This window comes from Pituophis catenifer, unplaced genomic scaffold, assembly GCF_029215685.1.
Source record: "Pituophis catenifer annectens isolate HBS135680 unplaced genomic scaffold, rPitCat1.0.hap2 SCAF_7, whole genome shotgun sequence".
Classification (NCBI taxonomy): domain Eukaryota; kingdom Metazoa; phylum Chordata; class Lepidosauria; order Squamata; family Colubridae; genus Pituophis; species Pituophis catenifer.
In genome coordinates, this window is record NW_027256887.1 from 79,446,669 (window position 1) to 79,467,420 (window position 20,752).

The following is a 20,752-nucleotide window of genomic DNA, read 5'->3' on the forward strand; positions in this document are numbered from 1 at the left end:
TGTGGGTGCTTCATCACTGGAGGTTTTTAAGAAGAGACCGGACAGCTGCTTGTCTCAAATTGTATAGGGTCTTCTGCTGCTGCTGCTTGCGCAGGGGGTTGGACTAGAAGACCTCCAAGGTCCCTTCCAACTCTGTAACTTTTAACCTCCAAGGTCCCTTCCAGCTCTTATTTCGATAAAGGAAGCAAAGTGAAGTTGCAGGGCCTCGTGGGCGGCCAAGACGCAAAAGCCCAAGGGCAAAGGAGTGTTGCAAACAGCCCTGCGGCTGAGAAAAAGCAAGCAACACTTTGCACTTTGCAACACAAAAGCCGAGAGAGGGAGGAGCGAGCTTTCCTGCCGCCTGGGCTGAGCAAAAAGTGGGGTTGGGCGGGCGAACGGGCGGGACGGCTCCCAGCAAACCCGACGGGTCGGCAGAAGCAGAGAGGTGCAAGGAGCAGAAAGCAGCCCGGCTTGGGTCGGTAGGCAAGAACGGGGCCTCTCTTTGGGGGCGGACTCGGGTGGGTGGGTGTCTGAAAGGCGCGCGCGCGCGCGTGGAAAAAAGGCCCGCTTTTGCAAGGCGCGCGCGGTTCCTTTCTCCCTGAAAAAGCGGGAAAAGCGTTTTTGCAAAAGTTGCGCCCCGCTTGGTTAGCGCGGCTTGCCGCGAATTCCTACATGGGAGGGTGGTGCGTGTGTGTGTGTGTGTGTGTGTGTGTGTGTGAGAGAGAGAGAGAGAGAGAGAGAGAGAGAGAGAAAGTGGGTTGAGTGCAAGCTGGGCGGTGTTTCCCGTAAGAGATCAGTGCAAATCTCTCTCTCTCTCCGCACGCCTCCCCTCTGGGACTGTGGGAAACCTGCTCACTTGCACGTGTAGAGACGCGCGCCGATCTGCGGGAAGAAGGTTTGGTGTGGTTGGAAGAGGGGCGTCTGTAGGTCAGGCCCTTGAACTGAGAAGAAGGCCCTTGGTGCGCTGCGGGCACCCATGACACAACTCTGACCCGGATGACTGAGAATCTCCATGGACTTTGTTAGCAGACGTTTCATTCCCCCCCCCCATTAGATAGCAATCGTGAGTGGTGGGGAGCGTGGGAGCAAACCTCACCCTCAACCCTGAGGATGTGATCTACTACAGGTAATAATCCTCCACGTCTGACCGCAATGGAGGCCAACGGTTCTGTTGTTAAGTGAGACATTTGTTAAGCGAGTTTTGCGGGGCCCCCCTTTTCCCCACAATTGTCAAGTGAATCGCTGCAGTTGATAAAAAGTTAGCAACCTGGTTGTTAAGTGAATCTGGCTTCCCCATTGACTTTGCTTGTTGGAAGGTCGCAAAAGGGGACATTGGGACACAGCGACGGTCATAAATATGAACCAGTTGCCAAAGCATCTGGATTTTGATCACAGGATCATGGGGATGCTGCAAAGATCAGAACTGAAACAACGGGCCGTAAGTCGTATGTTTCAGTGCCGCTGTAACTTTTTAACAGTCCCTAAACAAAGTGTGGTAAGTCGAGGACTATCTGTAGTCGGAGAATGAAACATCTGCAAGCAAGCAGCCAAACTGGGGCAAAGCAGAGCACCAAGGACTCCAGGACTCTGCTTATAGCTCCCTGAAACCCTGATTTGTCGCCTCGCTTCCAAGAAACTGTGGTTTTTTCCCAGAAGGGCTGTGGAGAAAACTCTGGGGGTTTGCATCCTACTCATCTCACTGGAGGATTGCACAACTTGGCCATAGTTCAGAGTGCAACTCAAACTTAATTACTCAACAGTAAATCTGATATGATTGCAAAATGCAAATGGCATTTGTATAGAGATTAAGCAATCAACTTACTTTGATTTCAAACCAAAGGTAGATTTCACCTTAGTGCCGGTGGAAAGCAGGTTGAGTTCTCGCCCACCTGTCAAACTGGTTCAGCCTTAGCTGGTGGTTCACAATTGCTCTGTCCTTGAGAGTAGAAAGGGGGGAGGGAAATCAAGGCAAGGGGAGTTCATATTTGCACAAGATGTTAGTTCACTTTTGGCCCAAAGTGAGGTCCACCTGCAAGATGCAACCGAGATACAGATTTTGCCATCTGTGCAAATTCAATTGCAGCATCAGCTGAGCCAGGAATAGTGTGAGGCTGAAGTAAAAAATAATTTTAAGTTGTGTTATCTACTTTGAGGAGGAGAAAATGATTACAGGCCACAGTAGCTGGCTTCACATCAAAGGAGGAAGCTGAAGAAATCACATAGTGGTTTTGTGCAGGATAATTTCCCAGCCAAAAAGGGGAGGAGTGGCTTTCTGTATGGCTATTGGATTGGTTCTTTGGGAAGTACACCCCAAAAGGACAGTGCCGGGAGCCACTAAAGCAATGCCAAAAGACTTTAAAACGGCCCTGCCCCCTTTAAGAAATTCAAACCCCAAAGCAAAAGCACCAGCTGAAAGAAAAACTCAAAGCAGCCAAAAGCCATTAATGGCTATTACAGAGATAACAAAGCCTGACCATAAAGCAGATCCTGAAAATACGTAAAACCAGCTTAAAATAACTCACCAAGAACTCATATTTTTCTCTTCCCTGACCGGATTAACCCCCAGGATAGGAAAGACAAAGGCTCAGGGAGAGAATTAACCCATTAAGGTAGGAAGACAGAACTCAGGGCAATCACTTTAACTAGAGACACACAAACAACCCCATCAAACTGTAGGAGCTTCAAAGGAAAATAAGGCATGGGTTTGCCTCCCCAATCTGCTTGCAAGCTAGGAACGCTGGGGCTGTGTCACTTTTGCTTCTTGCCTTTCTACATTAAAAGAATTCTGCTTTCTGGCAGCTGGCTTCTGAATCCATTTCTTCTCAGCGTCTGTGGGGTGTCCCAGCTGAGGACAAACACAGGAGTTTTTCTTCCAACAATTCAATGTTAAGTCTTTTACATACAGGTCATAATCTAAAGTTTAGCGATAGACTGAGATCAGTGGAAGAGATTGGTTTTAAATATCAGAGGAGTGTAAATCCAGAGAAAAAAATATAGTATTTATTTATTTATTTTATTTCTTTCCACCTGTATTTTTATTAATACAGGTAATCTTCAACTAATAAACATTCGTTTAGTGGCCATTTGAAGTTAACAATGGCACTGAAAAAAAGTGACTTATGACCATTTTTCACACTTCTGACCCTTGCAGTGTCCCTGGGATCATGTGATCACCTTTTGCGACCTTTTGACAAGCAAAGTCAGTGGAGAGGTTAGATTTGCCTAACAACCGTGTTACTGACTTAACAATTGCAGTGATTCACTTAACTGTGGCCAGAATGGTCGTAAAATGGGCCAAAATTCATTTCACAAATAACTCTTAGCAAGAGAAATTGGGGGCTCACTTGTGGTCATAAATCGAGGACTACCTGTAACTCAAGGCGGTGAACATTCTTAATGCTCCTTTTTGCACCTATTTTCCTCACAACAACAACTGTGAGGCGAGTTGGGCTGAGAGAGAGTGCAACTGGGCCAAAGTCACCCAGCTGGCTTTCATGCCTAAGGTAGGACTTGTTGTGGTCCGCCAGCAACCTGCGGAGCTGGCAGCGGAGTCAGACAGCGATGAGGCTGAGGAAGAACATGGGCCAGTCCTGGAGGCTGGGGAAGGCCCGGATGAGGGCTCTGCCTCGAAGGCAGAGATGGGGCCAGGGCCATCAGGGAGTGATGTGCAGACTCCGGAGCCTCCAGAGGCTGACAGTAGAGAGGCAGAGGAACAGGAGGAGCCTGTTCCTAGTGCACATATGACAAGAGCTGCCAGAAGGCAGGAGCAGCTAAAGCAGAGAGGACGACTCGGGAGTAGGGCCAAGAGATGATTGGCCCCTCCCATAAGGCTTAAAAGACCAGCAACGGCTCGGCCTCTTTGCCGGAAAACAACGTTGATAGACTTGGTTCTTATCTTGCTCGGAGTCCTCTGCTTCTGAACTTTTGTCAAGAGAAGCCTTTGGCAGTTTGCCTAATTATATCCAGGTTGGTGATAAACTGAGGCATGGTGTTTTGAAGAATTTGCATTAATTTAGTTTGGACTACGCTGAGAAAGAGTTAATTCTCAGCTGTTCTAATAAAGTCTGTTTGTTTTCGAACTTTTTGCATTTAATACTAACTACTTGAGCCTGGGTCACAACAGGACTAGAACTCACTGTCTCCTGATATTAACTTTAGCACTTTAGGGATTACCTTGAGTTGGATTTTAACTGTGATTCTTTCCGGGAATTCTTGACTCAGATTTCGTGGAATCTTTTGCTTCTTAATGCCATGGATGATTCCCCATGGCACACCTTTCCGTTTTCAACCAAACCTCTTCAATTGGTTGCGGCAGCAATTTAGCAAAGGTGTAAAGTTAGGCCTAGCTTATCCAAGGCCCCAGCTCTACCACAGAGGAGAAGAAAACGAATGCGGGATTTTACACCAAAATAAAAACTATGTGTTCGGCCAGGTCTGGTTAAAGCACCATTTATTTTCGTAAGTGCTGTTCGGTCAGCCTCGACGGAAGGTATATTACAGGTAGTCCTCGAATTAATGACAGCAGTTGGGGGCCAGAATTTCCATTGCTAAGCCAGATGGTTGCGAAGTGAGTTGCACCTGATTTTACAGCCATTTCGCCACAGTGAAGGAAATCAATGTGGTTAAGTGAATCATGCGGTCACTAAATGAATTCTGTTTCCCCGCATTGACTGCTTTGGGGAAGCCAACTGGGAAAGTCACAAATGACGATCAAATGATCTGCAGCTGTCATAACTACATGCCAGTTGTGAAGCAACCAAAATTTGATCATGTGACCATGGGGATACTGCAATGGTTGTAAAAAAAATCAGAATCAGAAAGTGCTGGTGTCAGGTTTCGAGGTCGTCTCAAATAAATTGCATTTCAAACAAAGTCTTTGATGAAAAACTCCCATTTATTAAACACGACATTCTAACTCCGACTCCATCGTAGCCAACACTGACTTCACCCAAAACCCTCCCTTTCCTTTCCCCACTCCTCTGCACTCATTGGCCATCTTCCAAGTCACTCTACCCCTAATCTACTGCTCTAGCTCAAAGGAATTTCCCCCCTCCCATCCCATCTCCTAGGGGATATTATCTCCAGGGAAAATAAGTAGGTGAAAAGTTAAGCGTCCCTTTCCAGACGCCTCCGCTTCTCCTTCTTATGTCAGCACTAGAGTAAATGCAGCTTGAAGTGCTGACAGCTGGAAGGGACCTTGGAGGTCTTCTAGCTCAGCCCCCTGCTCAAGCAGGAGACCCTACCATTTCAGATAACCGGCTGTCCAGTCTCTTGTTAAAAGCCTCCAGTGATGAAGCACCTACAACTTCTGAAGGCAAGCCATTCCAGTGGTTAATTGTCCTCACTGTTAGGCAGTTTCTCCTCAGTTTCAGGTTGCTTCTCTCCTTGGTTAGTTTCCATCCATTGTTTCTTGTCCTGCCCTCTGGTGCTTTGGAGAATAGGTTGGCCCCTTCTTTGTGGCAGCCCCTCAAATACTGGAATACTGATATGTCCCAGTGGTGAAATCCAATTTTTTTGGGGGGGGATTTTACTACTGGTTCTGTGGATGTGGCTCAGTGGGCCTGGCAGGGGCCACTGCAAAATTGATTGATTGATTGATTGATTGATTGATTGGTTCGATTTATATGCCCCCCTTTTCCGGAGACTCAGGGTGGCTTACAATGAGTCAAGCAATAGCCTTCATACTTTTGTATATACCTGCTTAGTAGGGCTTTCGCCCCCCTCTAAGCGGTGTTCTTTTTTATACAAAGTCAGCTTATTGCCCCCACAATCCGGGTCCTCATTTTTCCTACCTCGAAAGGATGGAAGGCTGAGTCAACCTTGAGCCTGGTGAGATTTGAACTTGCAGTAATTGCAGGCAGCTGGTGTTACTTGACAGTGCTTTAGTCTGCTATGCCACCAAGGCTCCTTGGTGCCGCCATTTCCCAATCCCCATTTCCTCCCCATTCCAGGGGAAGGATACTGCAAAATCCCCATTCTGTCCCCACTCCTGGGGGAAGGATATTGCAAAATCTCCATTCCCACCCCACTCCTGGGGGAAGAATATTGCAAAATCTCCATTCCTACCCCACTCGGGGGCCAGCCAGAGGTGGCATTTGCCAGTTCTCTGAACTACTCAAAATTTCCGCTACCGGTTTTCCAGAATCTGTCAGAACCTGCTGGATTTCACCCCTGGCCAGAACCAGAAAAGGTACCTACAAGCAGGGTTTTTTTTTGTGTACGGAAAAAGAACAGGAAATTATTGAACACTCATACAAAAAGCCTATGAGTTTTGCTTATTTCAAATTAAATGACATCTAATTTAGCTTTGTCCTGGCACAATCACTTTTTGATCCTCATCTCACTTAAGCCAAATCCAAGTTAAACATAATGATTTGGCATGACAGGTGACCCGCACACCATGAAGCAAGAACAACCGTTCCAAACCCAAGAACATTAGTGATGGAATGTAGTTAAGCAGGTGGACTCCGAGGAGGGAGGGGGTGCATTCCGGAGGAGTAAGAGGCAGCTCAGCTCAGATATGATCGGCGAGAGAAAGAGGGTGAAGACAGCCCCTCCCTAACAGTACACAGAGTATATGTTGTAAAAAAGGGAGTTAATGTAGATGCAAACAGAACAGTGAGCAACAAAGATGATTACAAGGCTGGAGGCTAAAACGTATGAAGAACGGTTGCAGGAATTGGGTATGTCTAGATTTTTTTTTTTTTTAATTTATTTTTATATGCCGCCCTTCTCCGGAGACTCAGGGCGGCTTACAATGCGTTAAGCAATAGCCTTCATACTTTTGTATATTTATACAAAGTCATCTTATTGCCCCCACAATCTGGGTCCTCATTTTACCTACCTTTGAAAGGATGGAAGGCTGAGTCAGCCTTGAGGCTGGTGAGATTTGAACTTGCAGTAATTGCAAGCAGCAGATGTTAATAACAGTGCTTTAGTCCACTGTACTACAGGCTTTTGTCTATAGATGTGAAATTTTAAAAAGAACTCAGCTTGGAAGAATCACCACACAACATTCTTGGTTTGGGACAGTGGTGAAATCCAATTTTTTTTTACTACAGGGCATGTAGTGGGCATGGCTTGGTGGGCGTGGCTTGGTGGGCGTGGCAGGGGAAGGATACTGCAAAATCTCCATGCCCGCCTCACTCCAGGGAAGGATACTGCAAAATCCCCATTCCCTCCCCACTCCTGGGGGAAGGATGTGGCAAAATCTCCATTCCCACCCCACTCTGGGGCCAGCCAGAGATGGTATTTGCCGGTTCTCCGAACTACTCAAAATTTCTGCTACCGGTTCTCCAGAACCTGGCTGGCCCCAGAGTGGGGTGGGAATGGAGATTTTGCAATATCCTTCCCCCAGGAGTGGGGAGAGAATGGGGATTTTGCAATATCCTTCCCCCAGGAGTGGGGAGGGAATGGGGATTTTGCAATATCCTTTCCCCAGGAGTGGGGAGGGAGTGTGGATTTTGCAGTATCCTTCCCCTGGAGTGGGGAGGGAATGGGGATTTTGCAGTATCCTTTCCCTGCCAAGCCCACAAAGCCACACCACACCACACCCACCAAGCCACGCCCACAGAACCGGGAGTAAAAAAAATTTGGATTTCACCTCTGGTTCTGGCTAGTAATTCAAGATAAATTCCCTTATATCTACCACGTGGCAGAAGTAGCAATGCAGATAATCCTAGTGTTAGGATCTTTTACGGGTATTTGCAGCGTCCTGCAGTCACGCAACCACAATTTAGAATGTTTTTGCCAGAAATGGGGATTTAGTTCCTTTTTCCAGCAAAATCACCCTATAGTGAACAATGCTTAACCAGCATGTTTGCTTAATGATCATAAAAGATAAAATCAGGCCTGGTTATATGGTTATATGATAACAGAATAACAGGGACCTTGGAGGTCTTCTAGTCCAGGGGGGTCCTCAAACATTTTAAACAGGGGGCCAGTTCAAGATCCCTCAGACTGTTGGGGGGCTGGGTGGGTGTGGCTAGGTGGTCATGTGACTGGCTGAGCGTGGCCAATTTAGCAGTCCGTTAAACAATACATACAAATTACACTTTAATTTGTTATGCTCCTGGGGGTGAAAAGTAGGTTAGTGAAGGGATGTGGCTGCCTTGGGGTATGTGTGAGGGACTTCCTTGTGTGTGTGTTTCTCCCTCTCCCTCTCCCTCTCCCTCTCCCTCTCCCTCTCCCTCTCCCTCTCCCTCTCTCTCTCTCTCTCTCTCTCCCTCCCTCCCTCCCTCCCTCCTTCTCTCTCTCTTTCTCTCTCGAGGCCGGGGAGTACTGTTCTGCTGCCCAAAAAACAGATCCATTTTTGGCCTCTTCGGCCTCCAGAAGGTGGGTGGAGGCCAGTAGGTAGGTGAGGCGATGTGGGCGGGGCAGCCTCGTGGTCCCACGTGGGCCGGATTAATGCCTTCAGCGGGCCATAGTTTGAGGACCCCTTGCTCAAGCAGGAAACCCTATACAGGAAGTCCTCGACTTACAACAGTTCTTTTAGTGACTGTTCAAAGTTACAACAGCATGGGAAAAAGTGACTTATGACCGTTTTTTTCACACAACCGTTGCAGCATCCCCACGGTCCTATCAAAATGCAGATGTTGGCCACTGACTCATATTTATGAAGGTTGCCGTGTCCCAGGGTTATGCAATCCCTTTTGTGACCACCTGACAATTAACAACCATGTTGCGAACTTAGCAACTGCAGTGATTCACTTAACAGCAGTGGCAAAAAAAAAAAAAAGACCGTGGACTGGGGCAAAACCCACTTCACAAATGTCTCACTTAGGAAGAGAAATTTTGGGCTCAATTATGGTTGTACGTCGAGGACAAGGTGTATCATTTCAGACAAATGGTTGTCCGATCTCTACTTAAAAACCTCCAGACTAACACAGTTTATGTCCGTAGTTTTAGGCTCACGTTGGATACAACTACGGACATAAACTGTGTTAGTCTCAAGGACAGCCTGAATCACATCTTGAATGTTTGTACTTTATGCTTTTCTTCCTTTCACTTTGTGTTTCAGGTCTTTTAGCGGAAACTGTGCCAAGATGCGAAACGTCCATGGATTCCTGGATAATGATGTCACTCTGGCATTTATCAGATATGGAACCATTATTGTAATGAAAATGATGCTCATGAGCACCATCACGGCTTTCTTCCGAATGAAGAAAAAGGTGAGAGGCGAAGGTTGGAGTTATGAAAAAACAATGTATGAAGTGAGACTTGGGAGCACGACACTTTGCATGATAAACCAGGATTAATGGGAGTTGTGCTTTCAAACTTAACTGAAACGCTTTAGGTCCGTGATGGTGAACCTATGGCACGCGTGCCAGAGGTGGCATGCAGAGTCCTCTCTGTGGGCACACGTGCCGTCACCAGCTGCTCTTCTGGTTTCTGGTGCGCATGTGCCAGCTGGCCTTCATGGGCACTGGAGCACCAGAAAATGGGCTGAAAACAACCAAAAACTAGGCCATTTCTAGGCCTTTTTCAGGCCGTTTTCAGACTGTTTTTGGCCTGAAAAACAACCTGAAAACAGCCAAAAAATGGCCAAAAAACCAGGCCATTTTCCAGCCGTTTTTCAGGCCAAAAACAGCCCGGAAAATGGCCTGAAAAACAGCCAAAAACAACCAAAAAACAGGAATGCATGCGCCAGCCAGCTGGTCTTTGGATTTCTGGCGCTCCGGCGCATGCACATACATGCATATTCCAGTTTGGGCACTTGGTGCCGAAAAGGTTCGCCATCACTGCTCTAGGTTAATCTATACAGGCTAAACCATCCTACCTTTGGGTTTGTAATTTTTTATGGACTAACATTATGTACAAACCAGGCCTCTCTGGGTTTTTCTTTTTTAAATAAAGCATCATTCAAAATAGCATTGATTTACTGCCACAGTTGAATCATGACTCAGAGAGTGTAATATAAATGTAATAATATTAAAATAACTAAAAGATAAATCAAGCATCCATGGTAGATTCCCTTCTGTTGGCATCCTTATTAGTTGTGTTAATTACGGTAATAATAACCAAAGATCTGAAAAAGTATTGGGATGCAATAAGAATGGGTAGAAGTTCAGTTCATCAGCTTAAAACTATAGCATTACTAAGGATGGTGCATATGTTATTCATAGCTGTGTTAGATCTTTAAGAAAGACCAAATATAGATGATCCTTGACTTAACAATTGTCTTAGAAAAGATACTTTACAGCCTATAAAGCATTTTTGGCCATCATAAAATGTTGCAGCTTTACATTGCCCCGCGTAGTAGGTAACTACCCTGTTTCCCCCAAAATAAGACATCCCCTGATAATAAACCCAATAGGGCTTTTGAGTGCATGGCAATAAGGCCAAGTGCTTATTTCAGGGTTCAAAAAAATATAAGACAGGATCTTATTTTTGGGGAAACATGGTACATTTTGGTCAGTTGGCAACCGGCTCACATTTACAACTGGTTGCCAAGTGCCTCACAACTCTGTGATCACCATTTGCAATCTTCTCTGCCGGCTTCCCCAGGAAGTAAATGGGGAAGGCAGCAGGGGAGGTTGCAAACGAAGGGGGCTGAAATCTCTACTTTTCTCTTTCTTCACAGAAAGAAAGAAATTCTTCAGCAGCCTTTCCACAGCCCTACAAAGGTGCAGGAAGGAGAACGGAAATCCTTTGGTGGGCTGCAGGGGTGTATGAGACCAAAAGGGCTGCCTTCTGGGAAGATTTCACCTCCATGCGGACCTGAAATCTGTGGGCAGGCAGCTTTTTCCATGTTTGTTTAACAACGTGGGAGACAGCTTAACACCTGTAACCGGAAGTGCTGGGTTTGTGGCCGTTGAGCAAAGCAGTTATGTTGGTGTCTTAATGACTGCTTCATTCAGTGACCGAGATTCTGGTCTTAATCGAGGACTACCTGTAGTCAGCAGTACTAATTCCACTCAGAATTATCTGATAGACTAGGTGAATAGCAATAACAATAATAATCATAGGTGTAGTGGTAAGCCAGAGTGGCATATCACTTTATTCAATACTGCAATATTGATTCTAACCACCGTGCCACCACAGCTGACTCTGGCATGGTACCTTATAATGTATTCTGACCTTTCTCCCGAATAGGCATTTGTTAATCCTGAAGATACAGCATCGTTTGGAAAAGGAGAGAATGCGAAAAAGTATCTAAGGACGGATCCTGATGTGGAACGTGTACGGAGGTAATTATGGAGTTTCTTATCAAGCACACACTCATAAAGAAAAAAAGAATACATGGGATGGTAGAGTGCAAAAGGCTCTCACCAATGTGCCCGCACTTTATTTTCAATCACTGGCTTAGAAAAAAATATTGAAAGTGCCGTCCCTCGGTCCATTAATAACCTTCTTGTTTCTTTGATGATCCTCTGTAGGGGTGAGCAAAACGTTCCGTGACTGTTTGCTTGCACACCCCTGTCTCTCCACTCTCCTGGCCGTGTTTATGATGGCCTGTACTATTGCAGCATCTCGAGTTTACATATTTAATTCCCACAGTCAATATGTCATCTAATTCACAGCAGAAATGGGCAGTAGCCTGAATTGGCCATGCTGTTCTTCCGGTGCTGATTTGTTGAATACAATTTGCTGCTTCCCCTTTTTTGTAACAAACCAAAAAAATGTGTTGGAGAGAAGGATAAATTATCCCAAGGCTGATCTTGGGATCATCTTGTTTTGCACAAATAGAAAAAATGAAGCTTTATGTTTTTATTTGGATATATTTATGACCTCATGAATAGATGGCCCTTAATCGAGAAGAAAAGTCAGCCATTTTTCTTTTGAAGATTAATGTGAGTTCAAGAACAGCTGCTAATGTGACCAGTGGGGAAATCCTATGATTGGGACTGTCTTTATGCCAGGACTAGCAAATCTGGGCTGCAAAAGCCAATGCCACCACTAGATGGTAGCAACAGCTCTTTGTGACCCCCTAATGGTCAGTTGGAATGTTACAGCTCAAATTCAGTGACTCTGCTCCCCCCCCTTTTTTTTAAAAAAAAGAATTGATTTATATGCCGCCCTTCTCCGAAGACTCAGGGCGGCTTACAATGCGTTAAGCAATAGCCTTCATACTTTTGTATATTTTTATACAAAGTCAGTTTATTGCCCCCACAAACTGGGTCCTCATTTTACCTACCTTAGAAAGGATGGAAGGCTGAGTCAACCTTGAGCCTGGTGAGATTTGAACTTGCAGTAATTGCAGGCAGCTGATGTTAATAACAGTGCTTTAGTCTGCTGCGCTACCAGGGCTCTTTGCAAAGTTCTCTCCACAATTTTCCCAAGAGTTTGCAGAATGGATATGTAGAGTTGTGAACCACCCTATCTTGAGCACGGGTTCTTCCAAGATGTCTCCAAATTAAATGCTGAGGGACACTTTCAGGTGTTTCCAACAGGGCAGGCCTTGCAATCCCAAATTGAGTTTGGTGCGATTGCCATGTTTCTCAAAGTTGAAAGGCAGCATCTCAGTTGAAGCACAACATAGAATTTGGGTTCCAGCACAAGTCTGAAAGCTCAAAAGACTAAATCTCTGGTCCCCGTCACTGCAACATTATCCTGGGATACATATATTGGCCTTCATTCATAAGGCCATTTTGTTGGTACCAAATATGAAGAAGCCTTTAACGCTGTGAATCTCCTTTGTTTCTTTCCCTAGAATCCATCTCAATGACCTGGAGAACATTATTCCATTTCTTTTTGCTGGGTTCTTCTACTCTTTTAGTGGTGTGTCCCTCTCCACTGCTTTGCTGCACTACCGAATTTTTCTTGGTTCTAGGATCTTCCACACCATTGCTTACCTGGTGCCTCTTCCCCAGCCCACTAGAGCTTTGGCTTGGATGGCTGGTTACTTAGTCACCTTTTCAATGATGTACAAGATTATAATGATTGCTTTTACCATGTCTTAGAAAAGAAAGCTAACACTATTTTTAGCCTGTTGTACTTTGGGCAGTGCCTTATCCAGCCAATAGAAGAGAATATATTTAGCTCTGGGTCGAACTATGAAGTCCTCAGTGCTTTCTGAACTTGTTTGTTTGTTTGCAAATGTTACATCACCCAACTAGGTAACTACTTTCAGTGCTAGTGAGTGTGGAGTTTGCTCCCTGTGCTGCTTCTGGTGGAAGTATGGTTTTCTCCTTGGTGGTTTCTTGATTCGAGGAACTATCAAGGACATATAAACATGACAAATAAATAAATCTGCCCAAATCAAGGAATTACCAAAGAGAAAAACCATGGCCCCACCAAAACTGGCAGGATAAGCTACTGTATATGAATGGAGAAAACCTCCAACCTCCACACTCACTAGCACTGATAACGTTACCTAATTGGGTAATGAAACATCTGCAAGTAACCAGGCTCAATAAGAACCAAGGACTCCACCATTAATTCTTCCTCAAAAAACTCCTTCATATCTGCCTCCCAACTTTCCAGTGCATACTTGTGCCTCCTGGGATGTTGGATCTCTCAGCTGCCTTGTAGACCTGACACTTCTGGAACTCTTTTTGCCATTATATGCTAAAACTGGTGTATGGAGAACCTCTCTTCCAAGGAAATATGTCCCTGATACGTCCTCTTAACGGAGCATCACTCAATGATAGTGCAAATACTTTGTGTCCTAGGCACAACCTCTGTTAGCATAAAAAGTCACATATAAGGCAACGGTTATATTCTTTGTCTCCCGTTCCTTCCCCTCACTCAATATGTGAGAAATTCAGTGTGAATGATTAAATCTGAGGCCAATATATACACAAAACATTGGCCCTGCCACTGAGGTGATTTCTTTCCACAGTGTCGCCTTTTTTTAAAGTCACTGAAGCTGGTTGCCTCTTTATCCTCTGTTGTTGTCTTGTCTAACGGTTAGGTTTTCTATTTTTCAAACAAGATTGCAAGCCATGACATACATGGGGGCAGTTTTCTTTGAAAGTGTCAAATTGGAAGACTGACAATAAAACAGTGTTCTCTAACTTAGGCCCATCGTGATATCTTGGGATCATTATCAGTGGTTCTGGCTTGGTAGTAACAAAAGTTGTAGACCATGTTTAGAGAGCTGCAAGCTGGAGAAGACTATCACAAAGAATGGCCACCCTCTTTGCCCTTCCAGTTTACATCAGTTTGATGGCTGTTGACAAAAAAATAAAAATAAAACCAAGGGTGAATTGGATTTCAGGTTTGATCCACCAAGGCTTTCTTGGATTTGCTTGCAAAACTTCCTTGTTTGTTTCAGTGTTTATGCGAGAAGGGAAGATGTTCTCCACTTTCTAAGACCTGGAACCTGGCCTACAATAAGTGATGGTAGAATCCCTTTTTCTGAGGTATTAATTTTTCTAGGATATTGCCGTATTTTTCAGACTATAAGAGACATCTAAATTTAGAAGAGGAAAACAACAAAAAGTTTTTCACCTCCGCGCACCCCATTTTCGGGCTTTTTTTTTTGGCCCATTTTCAAAGCTTTTTTTTTTTTTTTTTTGGCCCATTTTCGAGGCTTTTTTTGGCCTGTGTTTTCTGAAAAATGAGCCAAAAAAAGCCTTGAAAACAGGCCCAAAAAGCCCTGAAAACAGGCCAAAAAAATGGGCCCAAAAAGCCTTGAATATGGGCTGAAAACTCCCCTGAAAATGGGCTGAAAAAAGCCTCGAAAAGGGGCTGAAAAAAGCCTCAAAATGGGCCGAAAAAGGCCTCAAAAATGGGCCGAAAAAGCCTCAAAATGGGCTGAGAAAAGCTCTGAAAACAGGCCAAAAATAGGCTGGAAAATGGGGCTTGTGGAGGCCAAAAAACAGCTGGTGGCGGGGCTTTGGCAATATTCGGTCTTTAAGACGCACAGACATTTTCAGCCCCCTCTCGGGAGACAAAAAAGTGCATCTTATAGTCTGAAAAATACAGTAATTCTTTAGTTTGTCCTTTTTGAGACACTGCATTATCTCTGCAATAAATACAGAACATATGAGAAGCAAATATGGCTTTACTCTATGGTCCATCTTGAGTGGTTGAGATACAGTCTTCCAGAAGGCCTTGGAATACAATCCTTTTATCCCTGGTGATTAGCTATGCTAACTGATGAACATTGGAAGATCAACAGTATCCGGAAAGCCATACATTTTGGTAGGTCCTAAGATTGTAGATCTGGGAAGTTAACAGTGCATTTGAAGCTCACAAAGCATGTCTTAGTTCCAGCTCTTTAGCCCTGTTAACTTCTCATCTTCATCCTGAGTTGAGCTCCTTGTTTGGTTCCTGAATAGTAAATTTGAGCCTATGGTTCTGAATAATAGTTCCACAACATCTGAAGAGCCATGGATTTCCCACCCCTGTTTTACGTTTTGGGTGCACAAGGCCAGAGGCTAGAAGTTATAAACCAATTCACAGAATTTGCACAGAGAGGATGGGCTTTGAATGTTTCACCACGTTTTGACGTTCCTCGTGTTCTATCAGCATTCCAAATACTTTGGTTTAAATTGAAGCTGGTTTGTGTTCCCGTTTCTGTTTGTTAAGATTTGAACCTTGTGAGCAACTTCCTTTATTCCTCCTTTTCTCCTTCACATGTTGTCTTCGCTCACGCAAGCTTTAACGGTTTTTAATGTGCACTCTCTCTCTCTTTTGAGAGCATATGTGAATAGTAATTTTCTACATATGCTATTTTGGGATGTATCTTTTTGAAGCATAAATAATAAAGGCAACAGCAGGAAAAAAAAGTGTGTTGGAATTTTTGTGGCTGTTTCTTTTTCCCCCCTCCTCCTTGACTACAGTCAGCAAATAAGATGTCACAAAGAATCAGGGACTCAGAGCATCAAGTTCTTTGAAGAATATTTACCTTCATAATAAGATACTGCAAGCAATGCCAGTCCTTGTTGTAAAAGAGACTTTGATACAAATAGGTGTTTTAACCAAGTGCTGGAGTAAATGGAGTAAAACTGGGAATGAAATTTCTCTTAGTCTAATGTAACCTATACAAAGGAGAATATTTTAAGTGGCCCTCATGGTGTCCTAGCAGCTTTCTTGTCGTTTTTATTTCTTATAAAACAGAAAAGGCGATTGGACCCTTCAAATCTAAATCCTAAAAGAATAATATATGACCAGAAGTTTATATGTGTACTAGGAATGGGTATCAAATACTTTGGCCACCTAATGAGAAGGAAGGACTCATTGGAGAAGAGCCTAATGCTGGGAAAGATGGAGGGCAAAAGAAGAAGGGGACGGCAGAGAACGAGGTGGCTGGATGGAGTCACTGAAGCAGTAGGTGTGAGCTTAAGTGGACTCCAGAGGATGGTAGAGGACAGGAAGGCCTGGAGGAACATTGTCCATGGGGTCGCGATGGGTCGGACACGACTTTGCAACTAGCAACAACAAAGGAATGGGTAACCAAATTTAGCTTTCCTGACACCATGAAACATCAAAGATAAAACCTGAGGAAAAAAACTTTTTTTTGGCATAGAAAGATGGATAAGGAGTCATGTTCCCTAACTTTTTAGAAAATACAAACTCCATCAGGTCCCAGAACAGGAATTCTAAGGCTAAACAATAAAGCAATGAGCAAGATAACAATCCATGGACTACATTATTTTCAAGAATAGGGCATGACGATGTGGCCAAACGCTTAGAAATTGAGTATGGTATAATTAGTCCTTGACTTTTGACCAAAATGGGGACCGGAATGTCCATTGCTAAATGACACAGCTGTACAGGGTGACATTGCTTCACTGCATTGCTTAGTGACTGCAATCCTAGCAGTCCGTAGTGTCGTCGTAACTCCAGATGCATGGGTTGTTAAATGGGAAGTGGACGGTGTCCCAGGTAAGGAGCATGGGCTGCCTTGAGGGTTGGGGAAAGTCCTGGGCAGGCTACATGTGAGTTATAACTAAATAAAATGTACTTTGACTGCAACTCACTCAAGCAACACGATGAACTTTGACCATATTGCATATTGTATATTACTATTCTGGCAATAAAAGACTCGGTTCAAAGGCTGAGAATGCACAACCTTTGGTATCTGACATGTAAGCCTCTTTCCAAGTTCACAGTATTCTTTTTTACATTAATCCAGACTTGGTAGATCCCAATTTTTCATAAATCGAAGGATAGGTAAAGGTTCTCCTCGCACATATGTGCTAGTTATTCCTGACTCTACGGGGCGGTGCTCATCTCCGTTTCAAAGCCAGTGCTGTCTGAAGATGTCTCCGTGGTCATGTGGCTGACATGACTAAACGCCAAAGGCGCATGGAACATTTTACCTTCCCACCAAAGGTGGTCCCTATTTTTCTACTTGCATTTTTTTACATGCTTTCAAACTGCTAGGTTGGCAGAGGCTGGGACAAGTAACAGGAGCTCACCCTGTTGGGATTCAAACTGCTGAACTGCCAACCTTTGGATCGACAAGCTCAGCATCTGAGCCACCGCATCCCATTTAAATCGAAGGATAGCGTATACATTAAATAAATAAATAGACTAATTCCAACATTTTTGAATACATACGGTTTTCAAATTAACATTTGAAGTCATATACTTCTAGGAAGTCAACTTCACCTTTGGGACAACTATGACCTGGATGACAGAATCTCCATAGACATTTAACTTCCGTGTCTTCTACCAGTGTCTGGAATTTGTGTGAATTGGGAGAAACAAACGTGGGTTCAATCCTGTCAGGACCATGTGGCTGTAGATTTGGGACCTCTTGGATCTCAGTCAGTGGTGGGTTTCAATATTTTTTACTACCGATTCTGTGGGTGTGGTTTGGTGGGTGTGGTATGGCTTGGTGGGCGTGGCAGGGAAAGGATACTGTAAAATCTCCATTCCCTCCCCACTCCAGGGGAAGGTTACTGCAAAATCCCCATTTCCTCCCAATCAGCTGGGACTTGGGAGGCAGAGAATAGATGGGGGTGGGGCCAGTCAGAATTTTTACTACCGGTTCTCCGAACTACTCAAAATTTCCACTACCGGTTCTCCAGAACTGGTCAGAACCTGCTGAAACCCACCTCTGATCTCAGTGCTTTCTATCTTTAGTCTTCCTCAAAGGAGGAATTGACCTTCCTCCTTTGAGACTGATTATAATCAGGGGGGTCATCTTCAACTTGGAACTTCTGCTCAAAGAGGGCAGTTGTGTCCAAGGGGACCTTTGCAGCTTCATTTGTCGCTCCAGTTGCATCCATTCCTTGGTTAGGCATTCTTCCAGATGGTCTCTCATGCCCTAGTCACCTCATCTCAATTCCAAGTCTCTACATGGGACTGCCTTAGAAGCTACAGCTGGGCGCTGGGCATGTCCAGATGCTTACATAACCTCTATATACCATTTGCTTCTATGTGAACTCAAGGTGCTTTAAAAACTATATATGGCAGGGGTGTCAAACTCAAGGCCCGGGGGCCAGATCTGTCCCATGGGGTGCTTAGATCTGGCTGGCGGGACCACCCTGGAAACAGCAAAGGACCAGCCCACGGTGCCTCTGCCAGTGAAAACGGAGCTAGGGAGTGCCACGGGCAGTCCTCCCGAGCTCCGTTTTCACTGGCAGAGGGTTGCAGGAAGCTGTCACAGCTGAAAACAGCTCGGGAGCCCCTTTTTGTTGGCAGAGCTCTCGAGCCGCCAAAGGGCCCCTGATTCTCTTCCCTCCCATCCCCCTTTCCTTAGATGGCATGTATGTTAGAAGGCCAGCCAATGAGTAGGGGCTGTCTGGCCCTTTATATTTCTAACCCAGTGGTGGGTTCCTCCCAGTTCCGCCCAGTTCCGCCAAGCTGGTAGCGGTGACGATATGATGTCACCGAACCGGTTCCGCCCCTCCGTGTTATTCTTACCTTTTATTTGGCCCCACCCCCAATCTATTGCTGCCTCCCGAGTCCCAGCTGATCGGCTAGAAGGAAAAAAACTGTTTAAACTCTTGCCACGGGGCTTCAAAGGGCCGCCCTACAGCTGATCAGTGTTAAAAGGCAGTGTGGTGGTAGACCGGTGCCTCCAAAAACAACTGAGTAGATCGATGCCTCCAAAAACAAATGAGTAGATCAGTGCCTCCAAAAACAAATGGGTAGACTGGTACAGCTCTGCAAGCAGTTAAAAGCCTGGTAGACCAGTACCTCTGCTAAATCCTAAAGAATTGTCACATGACCATCAAGCCACGCCCACAAAATAAGACACGCCCACAGAACCGGTAGTAAAAAAATTTAGAACCCACCCCTGTTCTAACCTTCTGAGCATTTTTTTGGGTAACAAGCACATTAAAAAACAAGCAAAGGACATACCTCCATGCAAAACACAAAGCGTATCTAATGCAAAGCTCTTTTTCCAACTAAATTGTTTTTTTTTTAATTGCCAAATTTTATTGGGCTGCTCAAACGTATTGTTTTCCATTGTTCCTAAAAACGGCAGAACGTCTGCTGATTCTCCTTCGGTTTTAGACGCTCCAATGCTACTTTTTGTTAAAACGATTGAGAGCTGCCACTAGATGTCTCTCTTTGGCTTTTCGTGTTTTGCAGACACAGAAGCCGCCTATATCCAGATTTCCGAGTAAAATAGGTTTGGGTTTCCAGTCCAGCATCCAGAAAATTGAGGTTTTGGACAAAGTAGTAACGTGACTGAAGTTGTTCCAAAAATTCCAATTCGTAAAAAAACAAAACAAAAGAAACTAGAAATGTTTTGAGAAAATATAAAGCTATTGATGGTTGTCGTAGTAACGCAGTCAATTTTCCTCATTTTGGCACGTGAAGCAGTGGTGAAATCCAATTTTTTTTACTACCGGTTCTGTGGGTGTGGCTTAGTGGGCGTGATGTGGCTTGTTGGGCATGGTGTGGCTTGGTGGAAGGATACTGCAAAATCCCCATTCCCACCCCACTCCTGGGGAGAGAATATTGCAAAATCCCCATTCCCTTCCCACTCCTGGGGAGAGAATATTGCAAAATCCCCATTCCCTTCCCACTCCTGGGGAGAGAATATTGCAAAATCCCCATTCCCTCCCCACTCCTGGGGAGTGGATATTGCAAAATCTCCATTCCCTCCCCACTCCTGGGGAAAGGATATTGCAAAATCCCCATTCCCTCCCCACTCCAGGGGAAGGATATTGCAAAATCCCCATTCCCTCCCCACTCCTGGGGAAAGGATATTGCAAAATCTCCATTCCCTCCCCATTCCTGGGGAAAGGATATTGCAAAATCCCCATTCCTACCCCACTCCTGGGGAGAGGATATTGCAAAATCCCCATTCCCACCCCATTCATGGGGAAAGGATATTGCAAAATCCCCATTCCCACCCCACTCTGGGGCCAGCCAGATGTGGTATTTGCCAGTTCTCTGAACTACTTAAAATTTCCGCTACCGGTTCTCCAGAACCTGTCAGATCCTGCTGGATTTCACCCCTGACGTGAAGCTCTCACAAAAGTCAACCCAGAGGACATTTTAGGAGCTCCAAGTCCTAAAGAATATCAAATTGGAGAAGGCTATACAAGTAGTCCTCAACTTACAACCATTGGTTTAGCGCCCTTTTGAAGTTACAATGCTTCTTTAAAAGTGATTTATGACTAGTCCTTGCACTTATGACTGCCACATTCCCATGGTGATATTATCAAAATTCGAGCGCTTGGCAACCTGTATGCATTTATGATGGATGCAGCATCCCAGGATCACATAATTGCCTTTTGGGGGTCTTCCCAGCCAGCTTCCCACAAGCGAAGTCAATGGGGGAAGTCAAATCCTTTTAATGATCGTGGGTTTGGCTCAGGGGTGGGTTCTAAATTTTTTTACTACCGGTTCTGTGGGGGTGGCTTATTTTGTGGGTGTGGCTTGGAGGTCATGTGACTAGGTGGGCGTGGCTACC

At 44.9% G+C, this 20,752-nt stretch overlaps 1 protein-coding gene across 1 annotated transcript; it reads left to right on the forward strand.

Annotated features, from left to right (window-relative positions):
• Positions 1–412: 412 nt before the first annotated feature.
• MGST1 (microsomal glutathione S-transferase 1) lies at positions 413–12,970 on the forward strand. The gene is made up of 4 exons (XM_070946757.1): positions 413–454; positions 8,999–9,149; positions 11,074–11,168; positions 12,632–12,970. Exons 2-4 carry the CDS (start codon positions 9,024–9,026, stop codon positions 12,879–12,881), a joined length of 471 nt encoding a protein of 156 aa, XP_070802858.1. The 5' UTR covers positions 413–454; positions 8,999–9,023; the 3' UTR covers positions 12,882–12,970.
• Positions 12,971–20,752: the final 7,782 nt, after the last annotated feature.

Excerpts from the sequence above, each read along its gene's own strand:
- MGST1 (XM_070946757.1), top strand. The coding sequence starts at position 9,024 with ATGCGAAACGTCCATGGATTCCTGGATAATGATGTCACTCTGGCATTT. Across the intron at positions 9,150-11,073 it reads TCTTCCGAATGAAGAAAAAG|GCATTTGTTAATCCTGAAGA; the intron begins GTGAGAGGCGAA and ends TCTCCCGAATAG. Across the intron at positions 11,169-12,631 it reads GATGTGGAACGTGTACGGAG|AATCCATCTCAATGACCTGG; the intron begins GTAATTATGGAG and ends TTCTTTCCCTAG.